The sequence below is a fragment of the Gymnoscopelus microlampas genome (assembly GCF_963454915.1).
Source record: "Gymnoscopelus microlampas genome assembly, chromosome: 12".
NCBI lineage: Eukaryota > Metazoa > Chordata > Actinopteri > Myctophiformes > Myctophidae > Gymnoscopelus > Gymnoscopelus microlampas.
The window spans coordinates 28,634,642-28,653,373 of record NC_139949.1 but is presented as its reverse complement, the minus strand read 5'-3'; the positions used below and the strand labels follow the sequence as shown (position 1 = coordinate 28,653,373).

At 40.5% G+C, this 18,732-nt stretch overlaps 1 protein-coding gene across 2 annotated transcripts; it reads left to right on the top strand.

Moving 5' to 3' along the window:
- Positions 1–235: 235 nt before the first annotated feature.
- Positions 236–17,127, top strand: LOC311057076 (flotillin-2a). 2 transcript variants are annotated; one of them, XM_084073991.1, is made up of 12 exons: positions 236–411; positions 3,834–3,915; positions 7,346–7,436; positions 10,897–11,020; positions 11,174–11,292; positions 11,420–11,533; positions 11,843–11,962; positions 12,077–12,291; positions 12,871–13,054; positions 13,700–13,849; positions 14,179–14,580; positions 14,768–17,127. In XM_084073991.1, the coding sequence occupies exons 1-11, from the start codon at positions 363–365 to the stop codon at positions 14,227–14,229; spliced, it is 1,299 nt and encodes a 432-aa protein (XP_083930117.1). In that variant the 5' UTR covers positions 236–362; the 3' UTR covers positions 14,230–14,580; positions 14,768–17,127. The 2 variants fall into 2 exon arrangements, with proteins under 2 accessions (XP_083930117.1, XP_083930118.1); XM_084073992.1 differs by having other exon boundaries at positions 14,179–14,584; positions 14,773–17,127.
- The last annotated feature ends 1,605 nt before the right edge of the window (positions 17,128–18,732 follow it).

Sequence of the window (18,732 nt, the reverse complement as noted above, 5' to 3'; positions counted from 1 at the left end):
TTTTTTTTGTTCACATTTTCTTCAAGATTCTTTTTTGAAAATAGCTGATCTACAAGCTCACAACGCGTTGCATCCCGACGCGTTATGAGCTTGTAGATTGGCTATTTTCAATTATCCTAGTTGCTTCTTTTGGGCTTGTTTTCATAGACCTGGTTGCTTATTTCTCTCGTAATTTGTTTTCTCTCTCTGGCAACACTGCTTTCTCCCTTTCTCCATTTTGAAAAGGATCCATTCATAGGGGTGTGGCTGCAGAAAGGCGTACGAATGTTTTTATGGGAAAAGGGTTGTAACAACAATATTTTAACTATCATCCAGTTCGGTTTGTAAGCGTCGCTGCTTACGAACGATTTTAGTTTTAAAAAATGGGAAACTGTCACACCGTCGGACCGAATGAGGCCCTTGTTGTATCAGGTAATATAACGTTACCGTTACCGTGTTGACCTGATCTCTGCTTCTAATGTCTCGTCAAAACTGGGAGATAATCGCATAGTACATTAAAGTTCTCAAAGGCCACGACTGATTTCAGTCATTTGGATTCCATAGACGCTAAAATATCACCATCACATTTTCAGTCATGATTTATTTGGCTTTATTCCATGTAATCGTGCATTGAACAAGTTTTCTCCTACACGTTTTACCCTCGATCTCATCGGAATACGTAGATGGATCTATACTGTTTATATCACTGTTTTGCACGTTTTTCACCCACCCCGAACATATCCAATATTACAGAAATCAAATGAATCTGCTGAAGCGTTTCTAAAAGACGTTTTCCTCGGGCGTACTAAAACGTTGTTTAAATGTAACTGTCTTCATATTGGGAACAAATTGTGTTTATGTCATGGAATAGAACTAGCTGTAGAATACAACTCTCGTAGACGTATTTATGATTCTGACGTTTTCAATCTACGAGAGTTGTAGGGTTCACCCCCCATGGACACAGGGACTCCATGGGGGGTGAACCCCAGAGAGTTGTATTCTACAGCTAGAATAGAACATTGACAGGATGTGCTTCATAAACATCAGTTGGTGTTTATACATGTCTTGTGGCTGCTGGCTTCTAACGGTGGTTAGCCTACACAGCAGTGGTGTAAAGTAACTAAGTACATTTACCCAAGTACTTTCAATACTTTTACTTCTACTCCACTACATCTCCGAGGCAAATATTATACCTTTACTCCACTACAATTATTTGACAACTTTAGCTACTGGTTACTTAGTAGATTTTGATAATTATTACAAAACATACATTAACCACTTCAGCCTTGTAGATCTGCTATTTTCAAATGATTTGTATACATTTGAAAACTTGAAATGGGACATTCAAGGTCGAGTACTTTTACTTTTGGTACTTAATTAGTACATTTTGATGCCAATACTTTTGCAAGTTTTGATGAATGCACTTTTACTTGTAACAGAGTGTTTCTACATTGCAGTATTGATACTTGTACTTAAGTAAAAAATAAAATTCAAAAAAGTGTACTTTTTACACCACTGCTACACAGTATCTGTAACTGTGCACACTAACCGAAATGAAGGGAGAATCAGATGTTGTGAGCACTACACTACCTCGCTTCATAAACGTGTGTTGGCTATAATGAGAACGGTTTCTTGCACAGATTATATTTGCACAGTTTCCCCTTCTGTCCTTCTGCTCTACTTTTGGTATTTTTCCATTCTGATGAAGGAAGGCAAGGAAATATACTAGCAGTATGTGTGGTTGAGATCCATGACAAACACTAGTAAAGGGCTGTCCAGTGTCCACACGTGGTCTCTGCCATCCACTTGATGTACAACTATATTTAAAACAAAGTATTTCCCAACACTGAAACGGGAAATACATCTGTTAAAGATAAAGTGTGATACAGCAGCACTCTCTCTCTCTCACACATAGATTGAAATCTCCACAATCACCACCGCCATGAATTAAATCTGTTGAAACAAAACCAAAACAAAACAAAAACTTATCCCCAATTGTTCCACCCCCCATCCCATGTGATGGGCCTCCAGTCAATCTCCAGGAATCTCAATTATGCACAGAGAGAGGGGCGACTGAGGATAAAAAACAAATATAGCTCCACACACTTGTTGTTAGGGCCATACAGCTGGACAGTTTTTCCTTTATTACTGTCTATATTGTTCATACAAATAAATAAATAAAAACTGTTATCCTCCTGAAACAGTGATATCAGTTCAAGGTTTCAGTGGGATAAGAGGCAGTGCTGTAGAAATGAAACTGTTGCTAAAGTTGGTAAAAAAATGTGTAGTGTTTTGTTACAGAAATGGTTCTTTCAGTAAAACATACTGTCATCTAAAAGTAGGAAATGACTGTGAGTGTGATATAAACAGCTATATAATATAAAATCCTTTATGGGTATAGCATTATCAAAAATCATAATCTGAGCATACCATGGGGCTCACATTGCGATCACTAGCTTGCTCTTTATAGAGCCATAGATTCATTTATTCAATTGAGAAGGTAATTTTCATCATAATCGTCCAGTTTCCTTATGCACGTGGTCTGAGATTTGATGAGACCAGTTGCCAAAATATTTTTTTGTTGTAAATACTGGGAAAAACATATGTCCTACAGAAAGGTTATGAAATAGTGAAGTTCTTCTCACATTCATTTCAATTTGTAACTTAAACATAGTTTATACAGTGTTTTAACTCAAGGGCCCAGTAGTTCATTGTTTTTATACACAGTGACCAGAGTCTGATACCAGCATATTGGGTTTAAAAACGTATTTAGCATGATGCCACCATAGCAAGACTTTGGCAAACAAATGTCGAATGGTTATATTAAGTCATTGGATGGGAGCAACACCATGCTGTCTGCCAGTTGAATGTGGACAGCTGGGAATGTCACAACATACTCGAGAAAAGACTGGGGTGCCTTGTGGCTAATTTATAATTCATCATACGACCTGTGTTGCTAGATGAAAAGAACAGATTTTCAATTGGAAAAACATGGCACAAAATAAGAATGCGATGTGCTACTTGCATCGCTGATACTTGCTTCGATGAAGCGAGTCAGTGATATTTGTGTACTAGTCTGTGATGCGCTCAGAGGCACCCAGTGTAATAGAATACACTACAGTGACAGTCAGGCCTAATGAGGTCCTTATCCCGAACCTAATAAGGATTTTATCCCCAAAAAAATGTCATCCTCCATTCTCATCACAGGAGCACTGGGTGCTGAATTTGCTTTGCTTAGTCAGCGTGTTGTGAGTTTATTGGATAGGAGCAAGAAGGTCTACTCTAGAAGGTCCGATGATGTTAGCCCATATTAGCAGGGGCCTACAGGCACATTCTACCAGGTGATTGGCTACATCTCTTAATTATTTTGGGGGGCTTTTGAGAGTGTATTAAGGTCTTATCAAGAACCGGATCTCTGAAGAATTGGCGGGTCAGTCTTAGAGATAGGTTTTCTGGGAAATACGGGAGTTGTCTATACACCTAAAATATGGAAAACCTCAAACCTCAACCACTCAGGGTGAAGCATAAAAGGTTTTATTGAGGAAGACGACAGCATAACAAGCAAGCCGCCGCATCTTGTAAACTGTTCCGGCCTGGCAGGGCTAGAAATACACTGCTTCAGAGATAACAAAAATCAGTATTATGTGGTGAAAGGTACTTTCGCCATTTAAATAAACTACATACGTAGAAGAGCTAGAGTGATGGTGTCTGGGACATTTTTCCACACTACTACACATGGCTTTTAAAGGGTCATTCTGCTTAACATCTTTGCATAGATAGAGATAGAGACCCCATGGCTGTATGAAACAAATCCCAGAGCTTCTAACATGTAGGTTGTCTTTGTTATTCCTAAGGTGGCTGCTGTGGCTCAGATCAGAAGTCCTATAAGGTGGGAGGCTGGGCTTGGGCCTGGTGGCTCATCTCAGACATCCAAAGGTAAGGCCTTTCACTCTGGGCCCTGCTGTACTAATGATTCCTAAATGTTAACCAACAATGGGTAATGTCCCTTTTGTCAACAAAGACAACCATTATCTCACAGCTGATTAACTCAACATTCTCTCTATTCAAAGAATGATATTAATAAAAAATCATTATGAATCCTGTATCTCTCTTCTCCAGCCTTATCTCTAGCATTCTTTTAAAGGAGTAGTTCACCCAAGAAATGACTTTTTTATCGATTTTTATCGTTTACCTACCCGGTGTTGTCTATGACTCGTGCAGAGTTTTTTAGTTTGTAAAACATTCCTTAACAGTGAATTCAGAATCCAAAACACCGCTTATAATGCAGTCCGGCACTGTTCTATTTTTTCACGTTATATCTTTTCTTCTATGGTTATAGAACGAGAAAATACACTTTTAAAGCACTAACAGGCTAAACCGGCTCATGCACGAAAGACGCACACGCCTGGGTGCTTGCATGCATCTGAATAAGCTGCGGTTGAACCCTACGGGCACGCCCATGCGCGTTCTTTGCTCGTGCATGAGCCAGGTTTAGCTTCCAGGTTTTTTAAAATTCATTTTCTTCTTCTTTGGTGATATTTCTGGAACGTTTCTTAGCGAACTTCAGTAGAACAGAATCTAAATTATTATATGAGCTGTGTTTTGGATTGTTTTGCTGTTACAGGGAGTCTCTGATTAATTCCATTTATCAAGTTTTTTTCTTGATTTTTGGATTCTGGATTCACCGTTAAAGAATGTTCTGCAAGCAAGAAATGAAGTAATTTCTTGGGTGAACTCCTTTGAGCAATGGAAATTGGAAACAACCGCTACTTGCTATTGAAGAGAGGCGAGTGTTGTACATTGACATTGGAAGCTAATGTTTACCAAATGTGTACTGTAAACACAGTGACTCACAACAGCTGTTCTCAAAAGAGTGAACTGAAAGAAAACAAAAAAACATGCTTGGGAGTCTTATAAATGAGTGTTGAATAAACTCAGTCAATTGATATAAAAGAGCACTGTGAAGGGAACTAACCTCAATTTTGGAAAATTGTTAATTAACAAAATAAATACATTTCAAGCCAAACTTAAACCCCCTGAACTATGCTATTGCCTGTCATCTCAAACAGTAAACAAACACTACAACAGAACTTGCATGTTCATAGAAAGCTCACATGGTATTTCAACATGTGCAAACGTCTGTTCGTTAGAAATCAGGAAACAGCTCTATTCTGTGATTAAATCAAAACCTGAAGTAATGATCCTTACAATGATTGAGATAGAATATGTGAGCTCATGGGCAACATTTTCTTTCTTCTATTGTAAGGTTTACAGGTAAAAACTTTAACTCATGCCCCTACTGTATGTTAAATCAGTCATGGTTGTGGAATTGAGTTCAAAGTCTCACATTCTTTGTAAGAGCTGCTTGTTGGTCAAGTAACTCCAGGAAGAGATCTTTAACTGTACTTATCTTTAGGGCTTTTTCACATTTTCATGTTCACAGAGTGAACTGTCTATAGGCAAAATGTGAGTTATATTTAGCCTGTACCTCTCAAGTCTTACCAATCCCAAACGTGTGACAGTATACTAGTAACCACAATAATTTAGTTCATTGTTCCTGGGAGAACCTTGTAACATCAACACAATACTGTAGCCCTTGTATATTATTTTGTGTACAGTATGTCTTGTCTAATTTGACTGTTCTACTTTGCTAACCTGCTTTGCCTTGTCTGGTGTCGGTCTTATTCTGTCTCTACCCTGATGTGTCTTTGTGTGGGAACCCAAGACCTATAAAATTCCCCTTTTATGTAGTTGCTAGGAAACGTGCTGGTAGAACCTAACCACATTAAGCCAATACATGGCATGGCTTAACCCTTTACGGTCCTATATAACAAAGAGGTTATCCTAGTGATTCCTGGCCTATAAATTTGATATAATCTTGCATAATTTTAGCTGTAGTCCTACTCTGTAAATGTTTTGTGAAGACTGAGAGTAGAATAGAAGAAATGGCCTTGCTCTTGTGTATTGCAGTGGCCTTTCTTCATCATATGAAGTAAAAGTCCTGTGTGCATTCGCTAGCAGCAGGGACAGCAGAATCTGGAGGGGATGCAGCGGGGTCTGGTAGCGTCCCACTCGTGATGCTTTAATCATCTTAATGTCTGATTGTATGACATCATGGATCAAATTCCCCTGGGAGGGAGGCAGGACAACAACAGAGTCCCATGTTGTCAGACAGAGTGATGGTGCATTGAAACGCCTATCTTTCTCTGACTCAGTCTGAGGATGCTGGGAACTACAGTTATGTCAAGCCTTTTAAAGCCTTATTATAAAAGGGTTTTCACTGGCACCAGTAGAAAATAATATACACACACACACACACACACACACACACACACACACACACACACTCATATATGTTGTATATATAAAAACCCTCCTGGCTGCCATTATGTCAAGTGTAACTGGCACAGAAATGCAGTAAATTCTGACTGATCTTGACTGACAAATGTCTTTGTCCCGATGTGTTTTAGCATTAACAGAGATATAACTAGCTTTGTTGTTGGTTGCTGATGTTTTACAATCACGTTAAAGCCAAAGGCAGTATACCTCAGATAAGAGAGTTCTCTTAAAACCAGTAAAATGAGAGGTAGTACAGTTTGCCCCCTCACCCGTCCCCCATCCCCTCCTCCCTTTCACCTTGGTTACTGACCTTCCTAACAACTCTTGTCCAACAATGTTCTACCTCTGCTATTCTGCCTGCCCGCCTGCCTGCCTGCATAGAATGTCTCTGGAGGTTATGACCATCATCTGTCGCTGTGATAATATCGAAACCTCGGAGGGTGTTCCTTTGGATGTGACAGGGGTGGCTCAGGTAATGCACTGCAAGAAAAAAAAGGGAATCCTGGCAGGGAGTGTGTTGCTCGCGCTGAACAGGGATGACGCACAAAAAAATGGTTGAACTAACAAGCTAACATTGTCCATCTGTTTTTCTCCCTTTCCTGTCAGTCCTGTGTCATTTTCTCCCTCTGTAGCAAAAGGGAGAGAGAGTCAGCTGTCATTAACCTGGGCTTCACTGCACAGCTATTGAGTCACTCCTTTTACTGTTGACAATTGTGTCTAAATGGATGCTAAGAAAACCCATTGCAAAATACCAAATTGAAAAACAAAGGCTAAGATGAGGCCGTTAATCAAAATTGAAATTGGGCATGTAAATTCACAGTATATATGCCTTTGGACCCAAAGAGAATTAAATTATAAAAAAAAAAGCATTCCATTTAGCCCTATTGTCACTGAACTGGAGTCGTTCGATGTCTTTTTGTTTTGTTTGGGTCCATTTCTGTTCTTTGTGCTCTGGTCCCCTTTCTTCATTTGCTTTCCCTCTGAACATGCCAATTTTTATTTTATATTTTTTCCACCTTCTTCACAGGATAACGCTTGAGATTATGACCCTGCAGCCCAAGTGTGATGATGTAGAGACAGCGGAGGGTGTAGCTATTACTGTCACAGGGGTGGCTCAGGTAAAGCACTACACTTTTCGGGAATGCCTTTCTCAGTCCAAGGCCAGGTCAGACTCCACCACCCCGCCCCCTCCCCTCACCTTCCCAGACCTGCCTAGATCGCCGCCACCCTCCTGTATCCAATGGGATCATGTTACCAGAGACGTAGTATACTGTATATGAGGGTGAATCATTCTCCATTATTTCGTAACCTGCACAAGAATTAAGGTGCACCCGATATGGAAGAAAATGGTTAACTTGCCTATGTGCTGATTTTATTTATTCTACAATTTGTGCCTGGTTTTGTCAAACCCCTCTGATATTATCATGCCATAAATTATATCAGGAATAAAGCATTTAATATACATGTGTTCTTGATTAAGACACAAATCATTTATATATTTGCTCGTTCATGCAAGATGATGGAATGATTGTCCCTCATATCAAAGCATAGTCAGACCTCTGTATTCTTTAGAGAGGTTATATCAGATCTGATGTATGTTTCAGTATCCAGCTCAACTTTCATTTAATTATTTTAAGTACATTATATGTTTGTTTGTTAATCTTCCCCTTCCAGTTCCACACTCACCTGTTTTGAGATAGAAAACTATTAGCTGTTAAAGTTGATATTGATGATAAAACAAAGCTCCCATACAGAATGACATTCCTGTGATTATATACCTTTAAAAATCTTGTTCCACAATGTGATACAAATTGGCCCTAACTTTTACAAAAGCAGTGCCAACATGAAAGCCTTGTAATATTTGTTATGATTATTACAACATTTTACAAAACTGTTTCTTTGCTTGTTTTTTGTTTTGTTAACAGAGGTATTGTGTAAATGTGAAATTAATGAACCACCCTCTGTGAGAATCTTAATAATAATCTCCTCTGTACTTGATAACATCATTGATTAGGGCTCTGTTACTCCAATATGTAGATGCAAACGGAATTTAAATGCCAAGCAGTTTTTGCAGAGTTTCAATTTGTCTTATCATATCCATTATTATTTTTATTCATAGCCTCCTCTATCTGTTTACCCATGCCTGCTTGTCAGTTGCAAACATGTGCATGTTCAGCAGTCCTCTTTTCTTCTTTGTACTTTACCATCCATGCATACAATGAGCCCACTGTCAGGAATAGAACAAACACTTTTCACACTTGCCAGAGAGGATCCTAAATGCAGCTATCTGATTGGACCATTATAAACCACAGCCTAATGGTGGAAGTTTCTATGGTAGCAGGATTAGTGTGTGTGCACAGCCTCCTGGTTAATTGCCAGTTTAAAGGCCTAACTACTGTTTATCCATTTCAAAAAGCATTATCATTCAACATCATTCTTCACCAACTTTGGGATACTGGTTAGAAAATGAGTAGGAAAACATGTTTTTTGGTGTCATTTCCTGTATTGTGTTTGTCCTTGTTCACACTCTGAATTCAGGACCTGTGGGTTTGGAGGGGTGCGGGGGTGGAAGGGGCGGGGATCCCCATTGCACGAAAGTCTTCATTCCAGTGCTGGCCTTGCCACAGCTCCCCCTGCCGTCTGTGTGAGATAGCCTGCAGTGTGGTTGTCTGGCTGGCTGGCTTTCTGTGTTTTGTTGAATGACGGTCATTTTCTCTGCCATTGCCCTGACCTCAGCCCTGGCTGCCCTGACCTCAGCCCTGCTATGAATGCATGTTGCTGAGGACTTCATGTCCTGTCCACATGTGTTGCCTAAGGACCCAGCTCACTCTCTCTTTACTTTCAGCTGCAGTGGAGTACATAACACAAAACCTTCCTTCCTCTGTACAGTTTTTATTTTGTTTTATTTTGTTAACTTTCAAGTGTGAATTGTGATCAATTACCTCCTCATTAGATTAATCTGGAAAACCCGAGGTATTGCCATTCATTTTCTAATTTTGGAGTGCCAACCATAATGATTCCCTTTTTTCTTTATCTTATTTTTTCCCTGACTTGATGCTCTATATTTTGACAATATTGAAATGTAATTGTAGGCCTACGGCTTTTGACTCTTAAGGTCACTACACACCAGGATCGACGCAAATACACGATACGAAAACATTCGTCCTGAAAAATCGACCTTGTTTTGAAAAAAATTTACTTCAATCACTTCATTGCCTTGTTATAATCGCGTTCAGTGTAAATGTACTCATAACACAAACACAGTTTAAATTAAGGATTATTAATTGCAAAAGAAATAAACGCTCCAGGTGTGTACAGACCTTTAGTGATGAACTTACTATATATTAAGATTGACACTGAAAATCACTATGAAGATTACTCAAAATGTTGAGCCAGCTCCCAGCTAAACAGCAGTCCAGGACTCCAGGTTTAACATTGTACAATGGCAACCTAATGGCTAGAAATAGTAGCTTTGACCTGTTTTTCATTCTGGAGTGGAAACATCCAAAATCTGTCAAATCTAATGAAATAATGCCATAGTTGCATGTTTGTAATCTCTAACACTCATGTGTTGATAAAAGTGATATAAAAACAATACACTGGATATCGTATACGTCCAAGCGCTTGCCACATTAGCCAGTAGCCACTATATTGTTAGGTCTGGCATGAGGTCAAGGACTCAAATTCCATTGTAAAATGTTTTGGAAAAGTAAAACATTTGAGGATTCATATTAGAGAAAGCCAATGAGATGCAATGTTACACTGATTGTCATGAGCTGGGAGTCTTTTGAATCCATTCAGAAAGCAGTTCCCTCAATATGTTGTCTTGTATATTTTTTAAATCTCTCTTTAAACCAGGCATACTTTATGTTGTACAAGACTGCTTGCTCTGGTTTGAATGTGTGTTCCCTTCCTTCAACTTACATGAATCCTGCAGGCTGTTGCTACTAATGAAGTGTTCTTATTCAGCTTATTGTAAAAGCATAGTGCATCACAGTGCATGCTATTTTTTATTTTCAATCCTTTGAACATGATGCATTACCAAAGGCATGATGATCATGTACTAGAATTACCATCTCCATCCTACATCATCATACAATAGTATTATAAGTACAATGCATCACTGCTACTTTTTAATACATGCTCTGTATGCAAACGGGTCATTACAAGGTCATGTCAAGACAACATAGACGCATACAGTATTGCAACAGAGCAAGTTTTTTCAGCTGCATTAATATTAGATATAAAATTCCATTCTGAAAATATGACATTTAATTGTGTATAATATTCAGTACCTTAAAATGGCTGTTTAAACAAAGTACTTTAGAATTTGTGTTTTAGTTACTAGAATGAGAATTTGATGGTTAAATCATGGCCCTGTGTGTGTGTGTGTGTGTGTGTGTGTGTGTGTGTGTGTGTGTGTGTGTGTGTATTCATGTTTGAGCCTGCATGTACAGTATGTGAGTTGTGTGTTTTTGTGTATTGGGTTTGTGCTGTGCTTGTATCAGGTCTGTATTTGTTTGTTTGCATGTTGTGTATGTTTGCTATGCTGACACCTTCTGTCCACCTCGTCTCCAGGTGAAGGTGATGACAGACGATGAGCTACTGGGGTACGCCTGTGAACAGTTCCTTGGGAAGTCGGTGGCGGAGATCAAGAGCGTCATCTTGCAGACTCTTGAGGGTCACCTTCGCTCCATTCTCGGTAGGTAGTTTCTCCAAATGCATGATGGCTGATAGCACCCAAGTTATTTTTCTGGTGATCAGGTCTAAGGTGGTGTCAACATGTGATTGTTATAGGACAATAGAAACATGATCGTAGTTGTAAAGTATTTGACTATCCCAATCTTTATCTTAGGCACATTGACAGTGGAGCAAATCTACCAGGACAGGGACAAGTTTGCAGGTCTGGTGCGGGAGGTGGCTTCACCTGACGTGGGACGCATGGGAATTGAGATTCTCAGCTTCACCATCAAGGTGGGAGACTCGGGCACATGGGGTTAACATAATGGCAAAATGTGTGTCAGAGTGCATTTTCTGTCGGCCATGTCCACTGAAATAATGTAAGTGCTAACCATACTGTGCGTCTCTTCCCTTCTGACAGGATGTGTATGATAAAGTAGAGTACCTGAGCTCTCTGGGGAAGACACAGACGGCTGCCGTGCAGAGGGATGCAGACATCGGCGTTGCGGAATCAGAGAGGGATGCAAGCATCAGGGTGAGATGGCTTTCAAAAGGGGCTGATGTTTGCTCGGGTGGTGCAGGGGTTAAGTACCTGCCCACCACAACTGAATCTATGGGTTCAAATCCACTGTGATGCATCTGGCTTGGCCGAGTGTCTACTACAAACACAACTGGCCTGAGTTCTGCAGTTGAGCCAGTAGGGTACAACAGCAGTAGCAAGCAGTGGCAGGAAGCTAAATTTGGGAGAGAGGGGGGGGTTGATGTTTAATTTAAAGCCAGGCCAGGTGCTGTGACTCGTTTTATTCCCTTTTTTATGCTACAACTTGGCTCCACCTTGATACAGGAAGCAGAGTGTAAGAGGGAGATGATGGATGTCAAGTTCCTGGCAGACACAAAGATGGCCGATTCCAAACGAGAGCTGGAGATGCAGAAAGCCTCTTTTAATCAGGAAGTCAACACAAAGGTATAAACGACAAATCTGCCCTTTGAAGATTCATGCATGTAATGATGTCGACCAAGCACACAAGTAGATTTATGTACGGTATTGACTCCATTTGCCTCCTTGATGCGTTTCCAGAAAGCGGAGGCCCAGCTAGCTTACGAGCTTCAGGCGGCTAAGGAGCAGCAGAAGATCCGTCTGGAGGAGATTGAGATCGAGGTGGTTCAGAGGAAGAAGCAGATCACCATAGAGGAGAAGGAAATCGACCGTACCGAGAAGGAGCTCATCGCCACGGTGAAGAGGCCTGCCGAGGCTGAAGCCTACAAGATGCAGCAACTGGCTGAGGGGCACAAGTGAGTGAAACACAGAAGCTAAGGCTGGGCTATATAAATTATATACATTTAACACCCAGGGATTATATCACATACCCATAGCCTAATTTAGTCAAAAAGACAACAAGAAAATACAATTTGATCAATACAGCGTCAATTTGAGGTCTTTCTGTAGCAAGGTCGCTCAATGTGACCTAGGGCTGATATCAGTTATGAATCACTCCCCTCACCCAGGGCAGATAAATGGTGGGTGTGCGATAAATCTAATTAATTAATATATATTCCTTTAAGGGGAGCATTTGTAACTCAAATCTTTGCTTCTGGGGGTCCCTGGAACAAAATATTTTATGATGGGGGTCTGTGGCCAAATACATATCATTTTGGGGGTCCTTGACATGAAAAGGTTTGAGAACCACTGATATAGAAACTGATATATTTTCAGAAAACTGTCAGGATTTAGAAGACATTTTGTAGAATCGGTCTCAGGTCTAAATGGGTTAATGTCATTTCTCCCAGATGTGTGACTCATCTAAGTGCTATTTGAAGTGAGGGCACTCGGTAGATGTCAGTATCTAATAATTCTCCTAACCCCTCGGCTAGGGTCAAGAAAGTGCTGACAGCGCAGGCGGAGGCTGAGAAGATCAGGTGCATCGGTGAGGCTGAGGCCGGTTCCATCGAAGCGATAGGGAAGGCAGAGGCCGAGAAGATGAGGCTAAAAGCTGATGCCTACCAGCAGTACGGAGAGGCAGCCAAGACGGCCTTGGTCCTGGAGGCTCTGCCCAAGGTACCCCACGATGCATCCAACCAGCATCCAACATAAAATGTTTTGATTTACCAATCAGGAGTCAAGTGCCTGCCGGGAGCATTCGAGTAGGCTGTTAGCTACTGTAGCATTTAGCAACAGGTGTGCTATGTTATTTTCCCCTCTATGGTTGGGGGAGAGGAGAAATTGTATTTGTTACCTCGACAATAATAATAATATAATAATGGCAATACATTACTGCTTTATGAAACATGATGCCAAATGTTTTGAAATGTCTGTTTTTGTAATTGTTTTTTTTGTTTGCTGATGACGAAGCAGCAGCACGAACAACAGTTTTCCAGCTGTTTGTTTATCTAATTCTGCAGTCACAAACAACATTTTAAATTTGAATTAATGTAATATTTTTGTCTGATAAGTGACCTTCGTGCCTGGACAAGTGCAGGTAAATTGAGTGCCTCCAAAAGTTATTGTCAAGTCCTGAGCTTGTAGATCTGCTATTTTCGGTGTGTGACATGGCACGCAACCAAGTAAAAATCAGGCATTAGTTAAAGCTGCATTAGAGGAAATGAAAGCTCAACCCATGCACAGATATCATGTGATCTGTCCTCAAAGTGGTGCACAGTATAAAGAAATCCACCAAAATGTTGTTTGTTGTCTTTATAACAGATTGCTGGCAAGGTGGCTGCGCCCTTGGCCAGGACCAGTGAGATTGTCATCTTGAGTGGCGATGGAGGCCGCGTGACTGGGGAGGTGAACCGCCTATTGGCTGAGCTCCCTGTGTCCATTAATGCCCTCACTGGGGTGGATCTCACTAAGGTAAGATAGGGAAGGTGGTCGCTGTGGTTGTTGTTTTTTTGTCAAGATTGTTTCTTCAGACCTCAGCTGTATAATATGCCAAGAGGTTCCGTCCTTATTTGTCATTTAAAAATATTAATTGTTATTTTTTACTTTTTTTTTTTTATACGAAAATGAAATACCACTTCAAATTACTTACAGAATATACTGTTGTTGCTTGCCATTCCAGAGCACATACCAGCACCATGCTAATAGATCCAGAACACATGATCCCTTTATTATCATAGGAATGTTGGAGTTCATTGTTTCCATGACACAGACAGATAATCCACTCTCCTCTGATCCCTCAGATGCCTCTATTGCAGCAGATGATCAACCCACAATGCCAAATGGCCATCTGATCTGGCCAGAAGTTCATAGCTCTAAAATAATCTAATATACATCTGCCACAAGCATGAAAATGGTCCCCTGGCTACTAACCCCTTCTTTATGGCAACTGCCTTTGACTAGGACAACATTTGACACACCATCCCAGACTGTTTTTATACTCTAAATTCAGGAGATTTTTCATTTCTTAAAATCCCTGGTGCCTTATGTCTGGAGGACCAGTCATGCGTATTAACCACTTTTTCCCCCCCTTTTCTTTTTTTTTTACACATTGCTTCTTTCCACTCTGCACCCGGTTGGTCAGTGACAAATTGTGGATTTCTGTCGGCAAACCCTCTTGATTTTAGCCCCTGACCAGGGTCTGGGTCAGTTCACATCTAGACTGAAAGAACGAGCCCAATCGATGGTCTTGAAGGGCGGAGCCTATCCAGCGCCTGGGTTTGGAGCACTCTGATTGGTTGGGAGATAACAAGGTCCTAAGACCAGCGTTCCTGCAAGGTTCTCCCAGGCTTTTTTTCTTTTGAAACAAAAAAAAAGGCATGGGTTTCCGAGGCTAGTTCACATCAGATGGTCCCAGTTCGTACAACAGATGCAGGTCAGAGTCCAAAATCATTAGCAAGAAAGTAGACCATGTGCACGCACTGTATTCTATTTACATGTTTACTTAAAAAATAGTTTTTTATATTAAAAGTAATGTTTCACTCACTATGCTCCTCGTCAGACTCGGTACAGTTGAAACATAACCATTAGGCTCAAATACATTCTACACTTTGGGGAGCAGAGTACAGTGCGTGGGGTCTTAGTTTTTTGTGAGATATGGTTACACAGGTTCGTAATTAGCTTAAGGCTAAAAATGTATTGCAACACAGCTCACAATAAACTAAGTACGGTGCAGAAAGGGGCAATTACTGTATACATGTTCACTTTAGTTTTAGAGCTGTTACTGTATATTGGCTGGATATATCTACATCATTGAGTCCTACAGACAGAACTTGTTGAAGCCCTTAGTGTGATGCATTTAAAAAAATGTTTTAATAGAATATAAATTAGGCTTACGGCTCACAACAAAGTCTTCACTTGGACTTTTTAACCACTCAAGTGCCCAAACCCTCAGGACAATGGTTTGATTTGTTTTAATTTATCACAAGTCACAGTTTGAATAAGGTGTCCTGTTACAATACCTGCCAGTATCTTCAACATTATTGTGAGCTGTGGACACACGTATGAAAAAACGCAAATCTAGAAAACGCATAACAAAGCCATACATTCTAAAGATTAGCCTTAGCAGCCATCCAGGAGTTCTGCCAGGACATTCTGGATTACCTCATATAACAGCTTTAATACATTTTATTTGTCGTCCTCCACTGACCTGTGATGCTATGTTTTATTCTGTCAGTCACCACCATTATTATTCCAGATTAATAAGGCCAATCTTCAAGTACTCATTCTAATCATTTGCGTCCATAGTTCATCTACTTTGAGACTATATTGTGATTATCTCTGCTGCTATATTTTCCTTTAAGTGGAGTTCAGCAACTTAAATCTAGACTGCATAATTATCATACAATCAGATGAGTAATATTTTGCCTATGCCTATCCAATGTGCTTTATGTGGCATGTGATTGAATTGGCATAACCTTTAGCTTATATTGTATTTTCTTTTACAAAAACTATTTGTATGGCAAGTAATCTAACCACTATTCAGATGTTACTTTTTCATGACTGTAGTAATTTTCTTAATTGTGTTCTTTTTGGTTATTTTTATGCAAGCATAATACAATTCTAGTGATCTGAATAAGTCTTGCCATCCTGTTGAAGTATTTTGCTATCGTTTTTGAAGTAAATAGTCAGACCTTATGCCTGATTTATACTTTGTCGTGAATCGTGTTATGAGCTTGATGATCTGCTATTTGTGGTGCGCGACACCGGCACGCAACAAATTATAAATCAGGCAAACAAATGGTTGTGTGATATGCGTTTATACAGTACTTTGATTTGCTCAAGTCTTGCAGAATGTCAACACTGTGATATTTCAAGGAGTATCTAAAATCTATTGTTACCTTTTTATAATACTCTTATGTTTTGAAGTAAATAATTTGTGTATTAAGCACACAGTGCCCTTCTTATGGTCAGAGAATGTCATTTCAGAAACTCCCTTTTGCGTAATTGATCCAATCTGCTGACCAATCCATTATATCACATGTTGGATTGATTAAGCCTGGGGAAGCACTAATGACACACCCTGTTACCTAACTGGGACAAAGGCACTGTGTGCCTGATTACTAATATTGTTGATTTCAGCACATGGAATGTGTGAAACTGTTACACTCAACACATCACTTTCTGTAGTGTGTGTGTGGTATTTGATTTTATAATTTTACTTTTGTTTATATTTTGGTATTGTGGTGCCATTCTGTAAATGTAAACGGGAACACAGATTTAAGTTGTACAGGAGATGTTCTATATTCAAGTAGCTTCAGGTATGTTCTAAATATATTGAGAAAAAAATATTCCCACAGAGCTTGTTTCATCCGTTATTTTGGCCATCGCGTTTTGTGCCAAAGAATCATTTTGTGATTTGGATTGTCCTGTCAAGAGTAGAGGCAGCTTTGTGTTCCTCTAACTGGTATTTGAGAGTGTAATGTAGAAAGACCAAATGTTGTAGACCTATGCCTTAACTCATATCTGTACCTGAACCACAGAATATTACTCCAGAGATTATGATCTCATAAATATGTTGTCAACTTGTCTGTCAATCACTCTGCATTGGTCACTAGAAATTGTGAAAACTAACTCACTAACACAGCATGGCATTTTCAGCATGTGTTCTTGTGACAATATGTTCCTGTCTTTCTGTGATCAAGACTTTGTTACATTATGTGTTAACCTGTAATAAATGTTACACCACAACATGTACGGCTTGTTGTTCTTTATCTTTATGAATTACAGTTTGTTTAAGGATGCATTTTAAACCATGTAAATTAATGTACAAGGACATCGAGGCATGCCAAACGTCATTCAAAGTTAATATCCATATTAATCTCTGAAAACCATCTTGACATACATGTGCAATTTTGACCCTCACCAAATACTCTAGTCCGTGGGTCTTCATCAAGGGGTCCTCAGAGTTACTACAGGGGGGCCACCAAATATTTGTGTGTTGGACCTGATTATTATTTTTTTCATTGTAGAACAATACAAGGAAACGTACAGTAAGCATAGATTTAAATACACCACAACCGATAGTTTTATTCTTCTCTTCTGACACGCATGCTCTGCACAGCAGAGTATGGCGCTATTTAATGTGGCAACAATGACATCTGCTGGACATTCTACTACTAGTTCACTGGGATTTCTTTTTCAATCGTTCACCTGAGTACAAATAATATACTGAACTTTTAGAAAACTATTTGCCTTATAAGGTACCAAAATAATATATTGTTACTATCGAGGGTTATCTCTTTTACATGCCAATTTTTGTACATTGAGCATGCTAGCTAGCTGCTGTAAAACAAATATTGCTACCACTTATATTTCTTCATAAACTCAAAAGTGCACCATTGCTTAATAAAGAGATACATCACATGGATGCAACTGGGACGCATCATCAGTGTTGTAGCCTGGGGTCATAGGGTGTTTCGGGTCTCGCAACATACAACATACACCCTCGCCCAGGTGACCCAGCCAGGGTTGATCAAGCCCGACTTACGTCCCAGTAGCACCCACGGTCAGTCCTATAGGGAAAGACAGGGCCACTCAGTCCGCTTCTCCAGAACTACTCTGCCGGAACTCGGGGGAGGCTCTGGCACGTGGAGGGACTAGGCTCTGTGGTTGGCCTCCTGGCCGGGCTCCTCCTTCGTCTCACCAGGTCCAGGACCTGAGCGCTGTACCAGATCCTCTGCACCATCCCGATCCAAACATTTCCTTCTGGCGTGATGGTTCCTTGGGCCGATACCACTAGATTGGGCTGTCTAATGGTATTAGCTCCGCTTGCAGTACGCTGGAATGGAATGGCCCTCCTAAAGGCCTCACCGCGGGTTTGTTGGGCTTCTTCCTCACGGAAGACACAGCATGGGGCGCTAACCCATACTGCTCCCGGGATGCCGTCTACATTCCGGCTGTAAACAGTCTCTCCTGTGGTCACCAAACTATTCCTGGTTGTCACGTAGTCTATAAATTCCTTTGAGCCACTATAAATAGAATAACTAATAAAGAGATACATCACATGGATGCAACTGGGACGCATCATCAGTGTTGTAGCCTGGGGTCATAGGGTGTTTCGGGTCTCGCAACATACAACATACACCCTTGCCCAGGTGACCCAGCCAGGGTTGATCAAGCCCCGACTTACGTCCCAGTAGCACCCACGGTCAGTCCTATAGGGAAAGACAGGGCCACTCAGTCCGCTTCTCCAGAACTACTCTGCCGGAACTCGGGGGAGGCTCTGGCACGTGGAGGGACTAGGCTCTGTGGTTGGCCTCCTGGCCGGGCTCCTCCTTCGTCTCACCAGGTCCAGG